Below are 17,042 nucleotides of genomic sequence, written 5' to 3'. Positions count from 1 at the left end.
GAGGGATTGTAGGGGTGTGGCTAATCTCAGATGATATTAGAAGGAGTTCCGTTTTTGAGGAATTTAGGATTAAATTCATACTGGAAAGGAGGGAGTTGATTTCTTGCAGATAATATTCCCAAAGATCGAGGGTTTTTTTAATGGATTCTTTAATTGGTATCACAATCTGGACATCATCTGCATAAAGGTAGTGTTTAAGGTTCAAGTTGTTTAATAGATGGCAGAGAGGGAGGAGGTAGATGTTAAAGAGGGTGGGAGAGAGGGATGAACCTTGGGGAACTCCTTGAGATGAAGGGTAGCGTTTAGATTCTTTACTGTGTATTTTTACCTTGAAGCCTCTGTTTTTCAAGAATGAGTGGAACCAGGACAGTGCAGAGCCTGTTATGCCGATATTCAATAGTTGGTTAAGGAGCATAGAGTGGTTAACAGTATCAAAGGCGGCTGAGAGGTCCAAGAGAATCAAAAGGTAGGACTGGCCTTTATCTAGGCCTAGGATGAGGTAGTCTGTTAAGGAAATTAGTAGAGATTCTGTGCTTAACGATTTCCTGAAGCCATATTGTGAAGGGTAGAGAATTTTGTGGTCTTCCAGGTAGTCTGATAATTGAGAATTAACCAGTTTTTCCATGACTTTAGCAATGAATGGGAGGTTTGAGATAGGGCGAAAATTGGAGGGGTCGTCAGGGTCTAACTTTGGTTTTTTCAAGAGCGGTTTGATTGATGCCATTTTAAGGTCGTCAGGGTAGAGTCCTTTAGATAAAGAGCAGTTTATTATGTCTGCCAGAGCTTTGGATATGGTGTCCGGAATAAGGAGGAGTAATTTGGAAGGGATTTGGTCTAATGGGTGTGTCGATGGTTTCATCTTTTTCAGTATTCTAAGGATCTCAGAAGTTGTAGTTGGTTCAAATGAGTTGAGTGAGATGTATTTGTTATGGTGTATATAGGTACTGTAGGGGGAAGAAGTATTAGGCGAATTTTTAGAAAGGAGGTTAGCTATTTTGTTGTTGAAGAAGAGAGCAAGCTCCTCTGCCTTTTCTTGTGCTTTGTTAAATGGAATGTCAGGTGTTTGGATTTGAGTTAAATTGGAGACGTAGGTAAAAAGGGCTTTAGCATCAAAGATCATATGATGGATCTTATGAGCATAGAAGTCTCTTTTGATTTTTTGCAAGGAATTTTTGTAATTGTGGAGAGCAATTTTGTAGGTAGAAAGGGTGGACGCTGAAGGGGATTTGCGCCATTTGCTTTCGTTCCGTCTGAGGGAAAGTTTTAGATTTTGTAGTTCTTCATTAAACCAAGGTTGTTTTTTTGGAATATTGTGTTTTAGTTTTTTTGTTGTTAGAGGACAGAGTTTATTAGCTGCAGTTTCTGTAATATTATTCCATGAGTGAAGTGCCGAATTTGGAGAGGAAAGGTCCATGTGGGGTAATTCTAAGACTAGGTGGTTGTGGAGGTCCTCGGATGCACATATTTTCCTGTAGGAGAATTGTTGTTGAGGGGCGGAGTGCTGTTTTTTTTGTGCCAGTGTGATGGTGGTCGAGATTAGAGAGTGGTCCGACCAGGGTACTGGTTCGCAGATCGGTTGAGTTGAGTTAGAGATACCAGAATTGGTGAAGATGAGGTCCAATGTATGACCTGCTTTATGAGTGGGTTTCTTGATAATCTGATTGAAACCTAAAGCAGACAAGGCTGTAATGAAAGTTTTCCCATTTGTAGATAGAGATGGATTGTTGACATGTAAATTGAAGTCACCAAGTATAATTGCTGGAGAATCTAAATTAATGTGGGAGACTATTAGTTCCAGAAGAGGAGAGGCATCTAAGTCGAGAAGGCCTGGGGGGGCATATACAAGAAGGATTTGGAGATGGTTTGATTTGAAAAGGCCTATTTCCAGTTTGGTAGAAGAGTTGACAGAGTATTGGGTGAAATTCAAATCTTTTTTGGTAGCAAGAAGAATTCCTCCACCTTTTCTTTTCTGTCGGGGAATGGAGAAGAAGTCATATGAATGTGTAGGTAGTTGGTTAATTAGAGCAGTGTCTGTCGATTTGAGCCAAGTTTCTGTTATAGCGCATACGTCTGGATTTTCTTCTAGGAGAAGATCATTGAGAATGGGGGTTTTTTTAGTGATGGATTGTGCGTTGAATAGATATAGTGAGAATAATGTTAGTCCAAGCAATTGTGTAAGAGGGGAAGCCATGATGGGAATGAGGGCTTTATAGGTGTGAGGATGAGAGGTCCCAAGAAAGTTACTAGTTGCATTGTGTCTCCTGTGATGAAGAATCGGAATCGGTAGACCGCGGAGCATGATGGTTAGAATAGGTCGGAGGTCTTATTATTATAGAAAAGTAATGTTAAAGATCTGCTAGGTGAATGGGGTGGAGAGGTAAGAATATTCACGGTGGTTGATTGTGACTGAGGCTTGAATGAGAGGTGAAGAATGATTGCGGATTGCTTGTAGACTTGGAGAATAGTTGAGTGAAATTGAAGAACTGGTATTAGAAGACGAGAGGTGGATGATGATGGTTATGGGGATGTGTTATGCGTCAGGGGTGTACGAAGAGGTGCACAGAGGGGTAGGCCCTTTTGTGCTAGCGGTGATTCGGTCCTGGGAAGGTCACTTTTTATTTGTTTAGGTTTGGCGTCAGAATCAGCATCAGACTCAGCGTGCTGGTTGAAAGCTGAGTGCTTGGAGGAAGTTGTCTGATGCTAGTTGAAAGCTGAGTGCGGTAGTACACTTTCTCTGGACGTTCTGCAGTGTAGGAGCAGGAAGTAGCTCCCAGTTGGAGGGAGAGATTGAAAACTCAATGATGTGGGGTGCGGAGGTTGACCTGCGTGAGAAACTGAAGGGCTGAAATGTATCAGGTTTCTATATTAGGGCTGTCCTGCGGGGCTACACGAAGGGGCACACAAAGGGGCAAGCCCCTTTGTCGCGCTCCTTTGGCGTGCGATTACGGCGCGCGGCGCCTGAGGGTGAAGAAGTTTAAAAGTCCCTCTCGAATTTGGATTGGCTGTTCGCGGTGGTGGGCGTGTCTGGAGAGCGAGGGGCTGCCGCTCAGCCGTGAGATCGACGGTCAGGCTCGCCGGGGGGAAGGGAAATTAAAAGGCCTTACCCCGACGGGTCTGGGCGCCGATCGCGCAGGCCTCCCTTCTCAGCCGATGGTGCAGAAGCAGCTTGAGGTGAGTAGGAGCAGCTGGCTTAATTGAATCGCGGCGCCGGAGGGTGCTTTACCCCTCACTCCCCCACAACTAAGGATCCTCTGTGCTTATCCCAGGCTTTACCCCTCACTCCCTCACAGCTAAGGATCCTCTGTGCTTATCCCAGGCTTTACCCCTCACAGCTAAGGATCCTCTGTGCTTATCCCAGGCTTTACCCCTCACTCCCTCACAGCTAAGGATCCTCTGTGCTTATCCCAGGCTTTACCCCTCACAGCTAAGGATCCTCTGTGCTTATCCCAGGCTTTACCCCTCACTCCCCCACAGCTAAGGATCCTCTGTGCTTATCCCAGGCTTTACCCCTCACTCCCTCACAGCTAAGGATCCTCTGTGCTTATCCCAGGCTTTACCCCTCACAGCTAAGGATCCTCTGTGCTTATCCCAGGCTTTACCCCTCACTCCCTCACAGCTAAGGATCCTCTGTGCTTATCCCAGGCTTTACCCCTCACTCCCTCACAGCTAAGGATCCTCTGTGCTTATCCCAGGCTTTACCCCTCACTCCCTCACAGCTAAGGATCCTCTGTGCTTATCCCAGGCTTTACCCCTCACAGCTAAGGATCCTCTGTGCTTATCCCAGGCTTTACCCCTCACTCCCTCACAGCTAAGGATCCTCTGTGCTTATCCCAGGCTTTACCCCTCACAGCTAAGGATCCTCTGTGCTTATCCCAGGCTTTACCCCTCACTCCCCCACAGCTAAGGATCCTCTGTGCTTATCCCAGGCTTTACCTCTCACTCCCTCACAGCTAAGGATCCTCTGTGCTTATCCCAGGCTTTACCCCTCACAGCTAAGGATCCTCTGTGCTTATCCCAGGCTTTACCCCTCACTCCCTCACAGCTAAGGATCCTCTGTGCTTATCCCAGGCTTTACCCCTCACTCCCCCACAGCTAAGGATCCTCTATGCTTATCCCAGGCTTTACCCCTCACTCCCTCACAGCTAAGGACCCTCTGTGCTTATCCCAGGCTTTACCTCTCACTCCCTCACAGCTAAGGATCCTCTGTGCTTATCCCAGGCTTTACCCCTCACTCCCTCACAGCTAAGGATCCTCTGTGCTTATCCCAGGCTTTACCCCTCACTCCTCACAGCTAAGGATCCTCTGTGTTTATCCCAGGCTTTACCTCTCACTCCCTCACAGCTAAGGATCCTCTGTGCTTATCCCAGGCTTTACCCCTCATTCCCCCACAGCTAAGGATCCTCTGTGCTTATCCCAGGCTTTACCCCTCACTCCCCACAGCTAAGGATCCTCTGTGCTTATCCCAGGCTTTACCCCTCACTCCCCCACAACTAAGGATCCTCTGTGCTTATCCCAGGCTTAACCCCTCACTCCCTCACAGCTAAGGATCCTCTGTGCTCATCCCAGGCTTTACCCCTCACTCCCTCACAGCTAAGGATCCTCTGTGCTTATCCCAGGCTTTACCCCTCACTCCCTCACAGCTAAGGATCCTCTGTGCTTATCCCAGGCTTTACCTCTCACTCCCTCACAGCTAAGGATCCTCTGTGCTTATCCCAGGCTTTACCCCTCACTCCCTCACAGCTAAGGATCCTCTGTGCTTATCCCAGGCTTTACCCCTCACTCCCCCACAGCTAAGGATCCTCTGTGCTTATCCCAGGCTTTACCTCTCACTCCCTCACAGCTAAGGATCCTCTGTGCTTATCCCAGGCTTTACCCCTCACTCCCTCACAGCTAAGGATCCTCTGTGCTTATCCCAGGCTTTACCCCTCACTCCCTCACAGCTAAGGATCCTCTGTGCTTATCCCAGGCTTTACCCCTCACTCCCCCACAGCTAAGGATCCTCTGTGCTTATCCCAGGCTTTACCCCTCACTCCCCCACAGCTAAGGATCCTCTGTGCTTATCCCAGGCTTTACCCCCTCACTCCCTCACAGCTTAGGATCCCCTGTGCTTATCCCAGGCTTTACCCCTCACTCCCCCACAGCTAAGGATCCTCTGTGCTTATCCCAGGCTTTACCCCTCACTCCCTCACAGCTAAGGATCCTCTGTGCTTATCCCAGGCTTTACCCCTCACTCCCTCACAGCTAAGGATCCTCTGTGCTTATCCCAGGCTTTACCCCCTCACTCCCTCACAGCTAAGGATCCTCTGTGCTTATCCCAGGCTTTACCCCTCACTCCCCCACAGCTAAGGATCCTCTGTGCTTATCCCAGGCTTTACCCCTCACTCCCTCACAGCTAAGGATCCTCTGTGCTTATCCCAGGCTTTACCCCTCACTCCCTCACAGCTAAGGATCCTCTGTGCTTATCCCAGGCTTTACCCCTCACTCCCTCACAGCTAAGGATCCTCTGTGCTTATCCCAGGCTTTACCCCTCACTCCCCCACAGCTAAGGATCCTCTGTGCTTATCCCAGGCTTTACCCCTCACTCCCTCACAGCTAAGGATCCTCTGTGCTTATCCCAGGCTTTACCCCTCACTCCCTCACAGCTAAGGATCCTCTGTGCTTATCCCAGGCTTTACCCCTCACTCCCCCACAGCTAAGGATCCTCTGTGCTTATCCCAGGCTTTACCTCTCACTCCCTCACAGCTAAGGATCCTCTGTGCTTATCCCAGGCTTTACCCCTCACATCTAAGGATCCTCTGTGCTTATCCCAGACTTTCTTGAATTCTGTTTCTGTGTTGACCTTCACCACATCCCCTGGGGAAGTCGGTCCATGCACTCAACAGTCTTTCCATGATGAAATATTTTCTGATGTTAGCCAGGCTGATAAAATAATCTTGCTCCAGGACTTGCTCTGAAACATTGCCGCTGTTGTGCATTGCTGATAGGGTCAGAGGATCTGAATGTCTGAGGCCTATCCCTCAGTCCCTTCTCTTCTCTAGGGCTCACAGCTTTAGATCCTTAAACGTTTCAGCACATTTGGCTCCTGTTACAGGTCCAGCACTATTTTGGGATCCCTTTTATGGATTTCCTTCTAATCTTTCTGGAAACAGAGGGCCAAGAGCTGGAGAGAATACTGCAGACAAGGCCTCACCTTGACTTGAGCGGAGGTATCTGCATGCCCTGTGCACCCCGGCGTCCCACCGGCGCCTGCCCGCGCCTTCAGTTCCTTAGATCTGATCTCCCGCCGCCCTCTCTGTCCTGCTGGAACGTCATCCCTGCCTCGCCCCCTTGCATGGCTCTGCCCTCTGTTGCTCGGTGTCCTTGACCTTCTCCTTGCCATGCCATCTGAAGCCCGCACTGGGTGGCAGACCTTGAGCAAACGCGCCAACGGAAACGTGAACAGATCCCTGGGTTTGGTCCCCTGCTCCCCTCCCTTTTCTCTGGGTGACCTCCATTCCCCCCCCACTCACCTTCTGTTCCCCATTGCTCAGTGAGCTCCCGACCCTCTTCAACGTCTCAGGAGCCACCTCCCCACGCTGCTCAGCTTGTGAAGGCTTTGATGAAGCGTGAGCGGAGCCGGGGAGAAGTCACAGAAAATGAAACTTGCTCCCCAGCAGGGAGAGGGGAAACGCACTTGTTTCACGGTTAGGCAGGCAATGCCGACAGACCCAGAGCCAAGGCGAGCTGGTGTTGAAATGGATGACAGCAAGGGAGAAAAATGCACACAAAGAGCATTCATTGCACCAAAAACGCCATCACGTGTGATTCGAGCAGGCCCCGCAAAACAGACATGGAAGCAGCGAACTGCCCGAAAGCTCCACTGGAAGGCCCATCCTTACACAGCACTCCCATTTTTAATGTAACGTTTTGATTTACATTCTGCCGTTTGTGACTGGTCTGCCACTTCAGGTACCCTGGACACTCCCCTGTCCTCACAGGACTCACAATCAGAGTCCCCGATTTTCAATAGAACTTGCCAGCTTAAAACTGGGTTTTACACGTTGACTCCCACGTCAGCGCCTGGGAGGCAGGCACAGCAAAGAATTAAAAGCAGGACCGCTACTGCGGCGCCGCGCGCCGGGCGTCGCACGCACGAAGGAGCGCGACCTAAGGGGCAGGCCCCTTAGTGCGCCCCTTCGTGCGGCCTCATGCGCATCCTAATCTTTGTTTGTTTTGTCCTTGGACCTCCTTACCTGCTCCACATACAGAAGAATCGCAGCAGCCAACGTCTTATCCACTACCACAACACTCACCAGCACCCACATGACTTTATGACAATAATCTGTTCTGGACAACTATCCCTCTAACAGCAAGTAACTTATGGTAACCCCCACTTGTGTCTGTGATACCGATGCCACTTTTGTAACTAATGCAAATATTCCCAAGTCATCTAACCCTCCCCTTTTGGCTAACCTTATTGAATCGAAATGTACTCTGTATCTTGTAATTCTTTCAGAAAACGCTAACTGCACCTCACCTAAACAGCACCCAGAACAAAACATAGGTCTAATTCGCTTCGCACTACTACACAACCACCTTATCAGATTAACTCCTTAGCTGAATCACTCTCGACTCTCCCTCTCTCCCAACTAGTTGTAAGAGCTCTGAGTTCGACTGCTACCCTCCACACAGTACCCAACTTCCCCCCATCCTCCTCCCGAAATGTGTCTCCCCACTATACCTATCATACACCACCCCGCTCGACGCATCCCTCGCCCAGCACACCCTCACGCCCTCATACAGCATAAATCCCTAGTGCCCATCATGATTACCCCCCTCACGCAGCTGCTAGGCCTAGCCACGCTAGCCATCTCCCTCTTCAACGCACAATCCATCATAAAGAAAGTCCCGATCCTACAAGACCTACTCACCGATACCAGCCCTGATATATGTGCCATTACAGAATCGTGGCTAAAAAACTCAGACCATGTTTTCATTAATCAACTCCCAACACAGACATACGACATCTTCTCCATCCCTAGGCCCAAAAAAAGGGGAGGAGGCATCCTCCTAGCCGCCAAGAAACACCTTAACCTCAGACTACAAACCTGCTCCCCCCCCCCCCCCCCCCCAAGACTCAAAATTGGGCTCTTTAAATCCAAAGCCCTGCAGGTCTGCCTTATTTACACCCCTCTCGGTATACTTGAACAGGACCCCTCCCCCCTCATTGAATACATTACCAACAACATTAAGCCGGACACCCCTGCAGTGATACTCGGAGATTTCAATCTCCACGTAGACACCCACCCCGCCACTCCAGCTTGCGAAACCCTACTTGTTACTCTCAAAGCCCTGGGCTTCAGACAACTCATCTCCGAGCCAACGCACAAAGCTGGACACACACTCGACCTCCTTTTTATTAATACTTGCATAACAGCACCCCATGCACCAACCACCACACCCATCCCTTGGTCCGACCATTATCTCATCAATGCCCATCTCACCCTCAACACTGACGCCACCATCACAAAATCACATAGAAAAACAATCTCCTTCCGCAAACCATGTTCATCAGAGGAACTCTCCCTAGCCTTCAACAATGTACGTGAAAACCTCGACCTTTCCAACCCAGATAACGCTCTACTGTCATGGGATAAGATCACCACTGACATAGCCAATGACATTTGCCCCACTATCCATAAAATAATAACACCCACACAAACAGAAAGAAAACCCTGGTACACCAGCGAACTAAGAAAATTAAAACAAGACTTTAGATCCAAAGAACGCTCCTGGCGCAAACGACCCACACCCGCACACAAAACAGCTTACAAGCATACCCTACACATATACCGGCAAGCAACACTCCACGCCAAACATGACTTCTACGCAGCAAAAATTCACAATTATAAATTCAATCCTGCCCTATTCTCCTATGTAGCAGAACTCACAAAGTCAGCCTCTCCATCCCCCCAAGAAGAACACAACATAGAGAAATGTAATAAACTAGCAGACTACTTTAAGAACAAAATCTCCAAACTTCTCACCCGACTCCCCTCTAATCCCGCTCCTATCGACCCACTACCCATCATTAACAACATCAACCTCGACTCCCTTGATCTCACCACCACGATGGAAGTCAAATCCATCTTAAAAAAGATGCGACCAGCCACCCACATCGCTGACATCATCCCATCTAAAACTCTCCTCACTATTCCATCCGCCATTGCAAAACCTTTGGCAGATATTATTAACTGCTCCCTCACCTCCGGGAAAGTCCCTGACCCACTTAAACTTGCCATTGTAAAGCCTCTACTTAAGAAACCCACCCTCGACCAAAATGACCCTGCAAACTACAGGCCCATCTCCAACCTGCCTTTTATATCTAAAATCATGGAGAAAGTGGTCAACACACAACTCACCGACTTCCTAGAAGACAACAATATCCTTCACCCCGCCCAATATGGCTTTCGTAAAGATCGAAGCACTGAAAAACTACTACTTGCAATAACAGACACCATCCTCAAAGGCATGGACCACGGCCAATCTTACATACTTGCTCTCTTAGATATTTCAGCAGCCTTCGATACGGTAAACCATCAAATCCTAATATCACGTTTAGCAGAGATAGGCATCTCAAACACAGCCCTTTCCTGGTTCTCCTCTTACCTTGAACACAGAAAGTATTTAGTTAAAATCGATAATTTCGAATCCGCACACATTCCCCTATCACAAGGCGTACCACAGGGCTCCTCTCTTTCCTCCACACTCTTTAACATATATCTACTCCCACTCTGCCATTTACTCTCTAATCTGGGACTGAAATTCTTCCTATACGCTGACGATGTACAAATACTTATCCCCATTCAGAAATCCCTCAAAGAAACCCTGAATTTCTGGGAAACATGCCTTGCATCTATCAACTCCCTACTTTCCAATCTCCACCTTGCACTCAATGCTTCAAAAACTGAAATCCTTATTCTAACAAATCAACCTAGCATTTCTATCCACCAAATGTCTCAAAACGCCTCACAAACACACATGCCCCCGCCCGCTGTTAGAGACCTAGGAGTCTCCCTAGACACACAACTAAGTTTCAAATCCCACATCAAATCTTAAAAGGGGGCTTCTATAAACGCCAAACCCTCACAAAACCGAAGCCTCTACTCCACGCCCATGACTTCCGCACTGTTATGCAGACCACCATACTATCAAAACTCGACTACTGCAATTCACTTCTGATAGGCCTCCCGGCCTCTACTATCAAACCCCTCCAAATTCTACAAAACGCCATGGCTAGAATCCTAACAAACACAAGAAAAACTGATCATATTACTCCCATACTACAAGATCTCCACTGGCTCCCGATCACCTTCCACTCACAATACAAAACACTCACCATCATTCATAACAAGCTATACAAAAACAACTCCCCATGGATCGAAGATATGCCACACTTCCACCAGGCCAACCGCCCCACCAGAAACTCCCTTGCAGGCACCCTCCATACCCCCTCACTCAAAATTGCTCACCTCACAACCACCAGAGAAAGAGCCTTCTCCATTGCTGGCCCTACTCTCTGGAATTCCCTTTCTGCCGAGCTCCGTCTAGAACCATCCCTGAGCCTTTTCAAAAAAGGAATCAAGACCTGGTTATTTAAACAGGCCTATCCTAACTCCTCACAATCCTAGTCAGTGACCTCCCGGTACCTCCCCTATTTCCCCCCCTGCCCCCTTGTACAACACCCCATGTACAGCAATATATAATGAACTCCTACACTATGTACAGCACCCTTCTGCCCTCCCCACCCACCCTACCCATCCCCTAAACAATCTTTCTCTCCCTAATACTCCTCCACTAAAACACTGCAGTTTTCCTCGCATCATACCCATCCCTACCTTTCCCCCCCCCCTCCGCTCTTCTTTCCCTCCCCGCTCACCCCCCCCCCCAAATCCTCCTACCTTTGCCTTCTATTGTACATAATTTCATATGTCAATTCGATATTGTTTTTTAGTTCATTTTGATTATCTAACCAATTTTATTTATTAGTTCATGTTTGATTATCTAACCAAGTTCTACTACGCTCGTTAGCCTTATAAAAGGTACCTACATCTTTTATCCAGCTATCCTTCTATCATTGTTCATTGTAATTTCCTTTCTCAGTTACCTGTAAACCGACATGATGTGTTTTACGAATGCCGGTATATAAAAAGCTATAAATAAATAAATAAATAAATAAATGCACTTTAGTCGTGCAAGTGGGCTTTTGAAAATTGCTAAAATATAGGCCATTGAATTGTCCATAGGATATTTACGTGTATACACACACACCTTCACAACCCCCGCTGTGACCATGCACACTCTTATGGTTTTCTTTCCTGCCCTTCCCACCACTTTCTACCCTGGTGGAATGGCAGGGGATGCTGCTGCTGGCGATGAACAGAAAAATGAAAGAAAGTTTGATCCTGCCATGCTACCTTTGCGGGGTCCATTTTCAGCCCAAAGCCAGTCTGGAACAGGACCGATGCCAGGTAATTTGCCCGGGAGCAGCCCAGGCAGCCGGCCTGCAGCAGCAGAGGCAGCAGTCTCTTGAGGCGGGCGAAGCCCTGGGGGCCGGTCGCCTTTCTCTCGAAGGTGCGGAAAAGCTCCAGGCCCAGGCGTTCCGGCTTCAGCTGCCAGTCACCTGCCGAGTGCGAGCAAAAAAGGCGAGAATTCAAGAACTGCGTTCCGGTCACTCGGGGGCACAGCAATGCAGAGAAAGACAAGGCCCATTTTCCCTTCCTGTTGCGATGACACCGACGCTACTGATTCTGCCTTCTCCTAAACAAATTGGACTTGAGACTGCACGGGAGATCAGTTTTTATCCGACATTTACTATGATTGATCTGGTTCTTATGATTTTTATGCTATGCTCTTTATTATAGCACTGACCTGGGTTTTTTTTTAGGCTTTTATGTTATTTGTTAGATACGATTTATCTGTTATTAGTGATTATTTATTTTATTTATTTATAGGCTTTTTTTTTTTTAATACCGATATTAGTGGGTACATCAGCTCGGTTTACATCAAACTGAAGGTAGAAATTACGTATAACAGGGAAGGGGGGGTGGGATTGCAGAGAATAAAAACTAGAGTAATAACTAAAGAGGAGCAAGGAAAGAAACTGCAGAGAAATAAGACAATAACACAATAAAGTGAATATTAGTAGTTTAGAAGCAAACATCTGTGGCGATGGGTGTACGGTGTGAGGGTCCTAATCTGGGAATGCCTGTCTGAAAAGCCAGGTCTTTAACTTTTTCTTGACTTTGATGGTGCAGGGTTCGAGGCGGGGATTCATAGGTAGCGTCTTCCAGCGGGCAGGGCCTGCAATGGACAGGGCTCGATCCCTTGTGTGATTGGATATCATTTGAGGTTTTTTTTTAAATATAATTATGTTCGGCTCTTTCTGCTGTCATGTTTTTAATGATTTGTGATTTACTCTGATTTGATAACTGTTTTATGTTTTTATTGACCTGTGTGCATGGCTTTGATTTGCGAACTGTAAGAAATTGCGATTAATTAAGAAAAACATTGAAACTGATCTCCAGCTTTACCGGTGCTACCCCATCCCTAAGACTCCTCTGTGCTTCTCACGTGTGCGGCTCAGCTTTACCGGTGCTACCCCATCGCTAAGACTCCTCTGTGCTTCTCACGTGTGCGGCTCGGCTTTACCGGTGCTATCCCATCGCTAAGACTCCTCTGTGCTTCTCACGTGTGCGGCTCAGCTTTACCGGTGCTACCCCATCGCTAAGACTCCTCTGTGCTTCTCACGTGTGCGGCTCAGCTTTACCGGTGCTACCCCATCGCTAAGAGTCCTCTGTGCTTCTCACGTGTGCGGCTCAGCTTTACCGGTGCTACCCCATCACTAAGAGTCCTCTGTGCTTCTCACGTGTGCGGCTCAGCTTTACCGGTGCTACCCCATCACTAAGAGTCCTCTGTGCTTCTCACGTGTGCGGCTCGGCTTTACCGGTGCTACCCCATCACTACGACTCCTCTGTGCTTCTCACGTGTGCGGCTCGGCTTTACCGGTGCTACCCCATCGCTAAGACTCCTCTGTGCTTCTCACGTGTGCGGCTCGGCTTTACCGGTGCTACCCCATCGCTAAGAGTCCTCTGTGCTTCTCACGTGTGCGGCTCAGCTTTACCGGTGCTACCCCATCACTAAGACTCCTCTGTGCTTCTCACGTGTGCGGCTCGGCTTTACCGGTGCTACCCCATCACTAAGACTCCTCTGTGCTTCTCACGTGTGCGGCTCAGCTTTACCGGTGCTACCCCATCACTAAGACTCCTCTGTGCTTCTCACGTGTGCGGCTCAGCTTTACCGGTGCTACCCCATCCCTAAGACTCCTCTGTGCTTCTCACGTGTGCGGCTCGGCTTTACCGGTGCTACCCCATCACTAGGACTCCTCTGTGCTTCTCACGTGTGCGGCGACCTCCTGCTTCTTGCATTATGGGGTGAAGTGTGAGGGAGACCTGACTCGTGATGGGTTAAATAATTATCATGCAGTACCTCAAAATGACCACTGGATGGCATTTTAAGGGCATGAGTCAGGTAAATTTACATCCTGCCTCATCCTGACTCCATAAATCCCCCAGATCTTTGACTTCTCCGGGAGGCAAAGATTACATTAATTCCTTAACCTGGCCGCAGACCGTCAGACAGCTACAAGTCGCGTAGTCCCTCTATGAATCCTCTTAAGTTAAACGTCTTATTGCACTTTGTGGACTTCTTGCCTCTTAACTTGCCCGCATGCCTAGTTAGTTCTCTCCTGTTACCCTTCAGTTACGCCTCCTTTCCCGTCACGATGGCTTTCTCCTAAAGATTATTTGGAAGTTTCATCAGGCATAGCCCTAGGTTTTCTATTTTATTATTATGATTAGTAGTATTATTATCTCATTATAATTTTATTATTATTATATTATAGTGTATTTCTAATGTTCCTCATGTTCATTGTACCACATGTTTCATTGTATCCGCCCTTCGGCGACACTTCAGTTTCATGTAAACCGCTGCGATATGTTTCCTATACAGGAACATTGGTGTATATAAAAATTAAAAATAAATAAATAAATAAATGTGCTTTTGGATAAAATGCATATCTTCCCTTAACTGTTCAGAAGTATCTTATTGGTGGACTTCAGAGAGCAGGCAGTATCAAAGGGGGAAGGCTTTTTCCTTCCCTTCCCCTCATACATAGGGTGGAGATTAGGGACCTGCAGCTATTTAATTGCCTGGCATAGCCCAGCCGTGGGACCCCTGAAGAGGAGAGGGCTGAGGCCGAGAAGGGGTGGCGTGGGGATCCAGGAGTAGCAAGGAGTGGGCGATCTTCCCCTCTCAGGAGAGAGGAGGAGCGAGGACACAGGTCCCCTCAACAGCTATAATAATCCTGCAGACTCAGGGAGAAACAGCCTATGATCTTCCATTCCTAACACAACTCACTCACTTCCTTCTCACATTTAAACTTTTCATCTTTGTCTGGTTTCCATAAAAAAAAAAATCAAAGAATTATACAACACCTTGCACTTCAAGACAGCAATCAATATACATTTCTCTATTCCCAGCGTGACCTCAGGGCACGTTCATATACGATAACATCCAGTGCTGCTTACAAACGTATGAAACACGCACATACATCTAAAATACGGCTCAAGATCTTACACTCACCATGTAAAACCATAACCCCATCCATAGCTACACAGCCGAATCCTACTTCCCACACTCCTCCACTCTCAGGCTCGTCTCATGTTAAAACGCGGGCCTGAGTGCCTGCAGGTAGCGTGGGAGAGGTTATCACGCGTCAGCAGCCGGAGAGGGGAGGAGGAGGAGGGAGGAGAGGCTGCTGGCTCCCAGTTAGTCGCAGCACTGCCCAAACAAAGGGGAAATGCACCCTATAACCCCTTCCCCCCCCCTCACCCCCAGTACTGCCTTAATGTTGGCATCGGGAACCGTTCAGCAGAGTTACTGATCAGCCAGGGAGGGTGAGGAATAGGTGGGGGGGGGAGGAGGGGACTGGCTCCATGGTAGGTGAGGGAGGGAGGGCTCAGCTGGGATCCCGGCAGGGAGCTCTCACCTTTCTCCACCACCAGGCTCCTCAAGAGCGTGGACACCGTAGCCCGTCGCGGAGGGAAGGGCGCATCCCAGAGCAGGCTCTGGGGGCCCGGAGAGACCTCTCCGTACTTCCTGCTGTAGTCCTGGTACACAGTGCCACAGGTCTCTAGGAAAAAAGAGGAAAGAGAGCAGGAACGTGCCAGGGGATTAGGGCCGGCCGGCCATCTTGCATTTCATTACAAATTAGTCTTTTTTATTTATTTGTTTGTTTTTTTTAAATCAATGCACTCCAGCGGGGCTCAGAGACAAGTCCTTGCATGCCACACGGATCCTTTCAGCCAAACCTTCCACAAGATGACACCTGAAAGCCATAAGCAGTGTCCCGGACAAGAGACAGAGCCTGTCCCCCCCTGTCCCGGGGCACAAGATAGGCCGCTACACATTGCAGACGGGTCACGCACGAGGGAGCCCATCTCACCGCTAGCCAGGCAGCGTCTGAGCCAGGAGCCCAGGACCAGCCTTGGGCTGAGGCTGGGAGCCTGAACCACACGGTTTGGCCCTCCGGGGACACGGTGCTGTCAGGAGAGGAGGGACTCAACTTTCCCCCAACCTTTCTATCGTTCCTTGGCGCTGGCACGAAATGGATGGCCCAGTGTATGAGGGGGGGAGTGGGTGGGTCCAACGCCCAGAGCCTGAACGGCATCGGGTCTGCGCCTCCTTGTAAAACCCATGAAGCACGAGAACCAGGGAAGGTTCCCACAGCCAACAACTCCACACAGGGGGCCGAGCCAGGAGCAGGCGCCAGGCCTCGCGTCTTCACTCTAGGGGAGATCTCCGCTCTCTACCTGGGTAACGTCAAGCTAGGTGGAGAGAACATTGCCCAAATCTCATCTTTGAGTGAGTTTCCTCACTCCGAGGGCCATCAAATCGTCACAAGAGACCACTGTTCTGTTCATACGTCTCACGTTGACTGTCAAAGTGGCCCCTAACCCCCTACACTAATACCTAACCCTCACCTCGAGTTACTAGGTGGGCCTCCCATAGGGATACAAATACCTATCTAGGGAGAGGACATTATGGCCAGTCTCTCTCTCTCTCTCTCTCTCTCTCTCTCTCTCTCACTCACACACATTGGCAAACCCTGCCCATAACTCCTCCTGTTTTACTAATTTGCATCGCATGCGTTAACGGGGCTTTTCGCATGCAAAAACACCTTAGTGCATTTTGATAAATGAGGGGGTAAGTGGCATCCGCTGAGCTTAGCCGTATATTCTGCAGCCGCCATTCAGCTAGATAAGTTATGCTCCAGATAAGTACTGGTAAACGCACTCTGAATATCAGCTTTTATGTGTAAAATATCATGGAAAAATAGTAAAATCCTGCTTGTACCATTCTGCCCAAGGGAAAATAATAAAATCCCTATTTGTACATTCACCAGCATTGTCTGAATTATCAAGAAGGCTCCTCACTCCGTACATAGCAGTAATTTGTTATGTTTGACAAGTTGCTTGGTTTTGATTATTAATACTACTACCCTTATCATAACACTTAGTGGTAACATGCACAGAGTGGCAGTTACTGCCCTTAACAGAAACATGGGGGTAACCTGCACAGAGCGGCAGTTACTACCCTTATCAGAAACCTGGGGGTAACTTGCACGGAGCGGCAGTTACTACCCTTAACAGAAACATGGGGGTAACCTGCACAGAGCAGCAGTTACTACCCTTAACAGAAACATGGGGGTAACCTGCATGGAGTGGCAGTTACTACCCTTAACAGAAACATGGGGGTAATCTGCATGGAGCGGCAGTTACTACCCTTAACAGAAACATGGGGGTAACCTGCACAGAGCAGCAGTTACTACCCTTAACAGAAACATGGGGTAACCTGCATGGAGTGACAGTTACTACCCTTAACAGAAACATGGGGGTAACCTGCACGGAGCGGCGGTTACTACCCTTAACAGAAACATGGGG

The 17,042-nt window shown here is 48.5% G+C and overlaps 1 protein-coding gene across 1 annotated transcript in view; it reads right to left on the bottom strand.

Annotated features, from left to right (window-relative positions):
• Window positions 1–15,414, bottom strand: part of LOC115081570 (protein sel-1 homolog 3-like) — a gene marked incomplete at its 3' end in the record, with an annotated part of 33,465 nt that extends 18,051 nt beyond the window's left edge. Inside the window, exons 1-2 of the mRNA XM_029585998.1 lie at window positions 15,089–15,414; window positions 11,457–11,662 (exon numbers count right to left, since the gene is read on the bottom strand). Of these exons, the coding sequence (XP_029441858.1) occupies window positions 11,457–11,471 (15 nt within the window). The remainder of the gene's footprint in view (window positions 1–11,456; window positions 11,663–15,088) is intronic.
• Window positions 15,415–17,042: the final 1,628 nt, after the last annotated feature.

Source organism: Rhinatrema bivittatum, unplaced genomic scaffold (assembly GCF_901001135.1).
Source record: "Rhinatrema bivittatum unplaced genomic scaffold, aRhiBiv1.1, whole genome shotgun sequence".
Lineage (NCBI taxonomy): Eukaryota > Metazoa > Chordata > Amphibia > Gymnophiona > Rhinatrematidae > Rhinatrema > Rhinatrema bivittatum.
The sequence above is the reverse complement of the archived record's forward strand: the minus strand, read 5'-3'. Positions and strand labels throughout refer to the sequence as shown.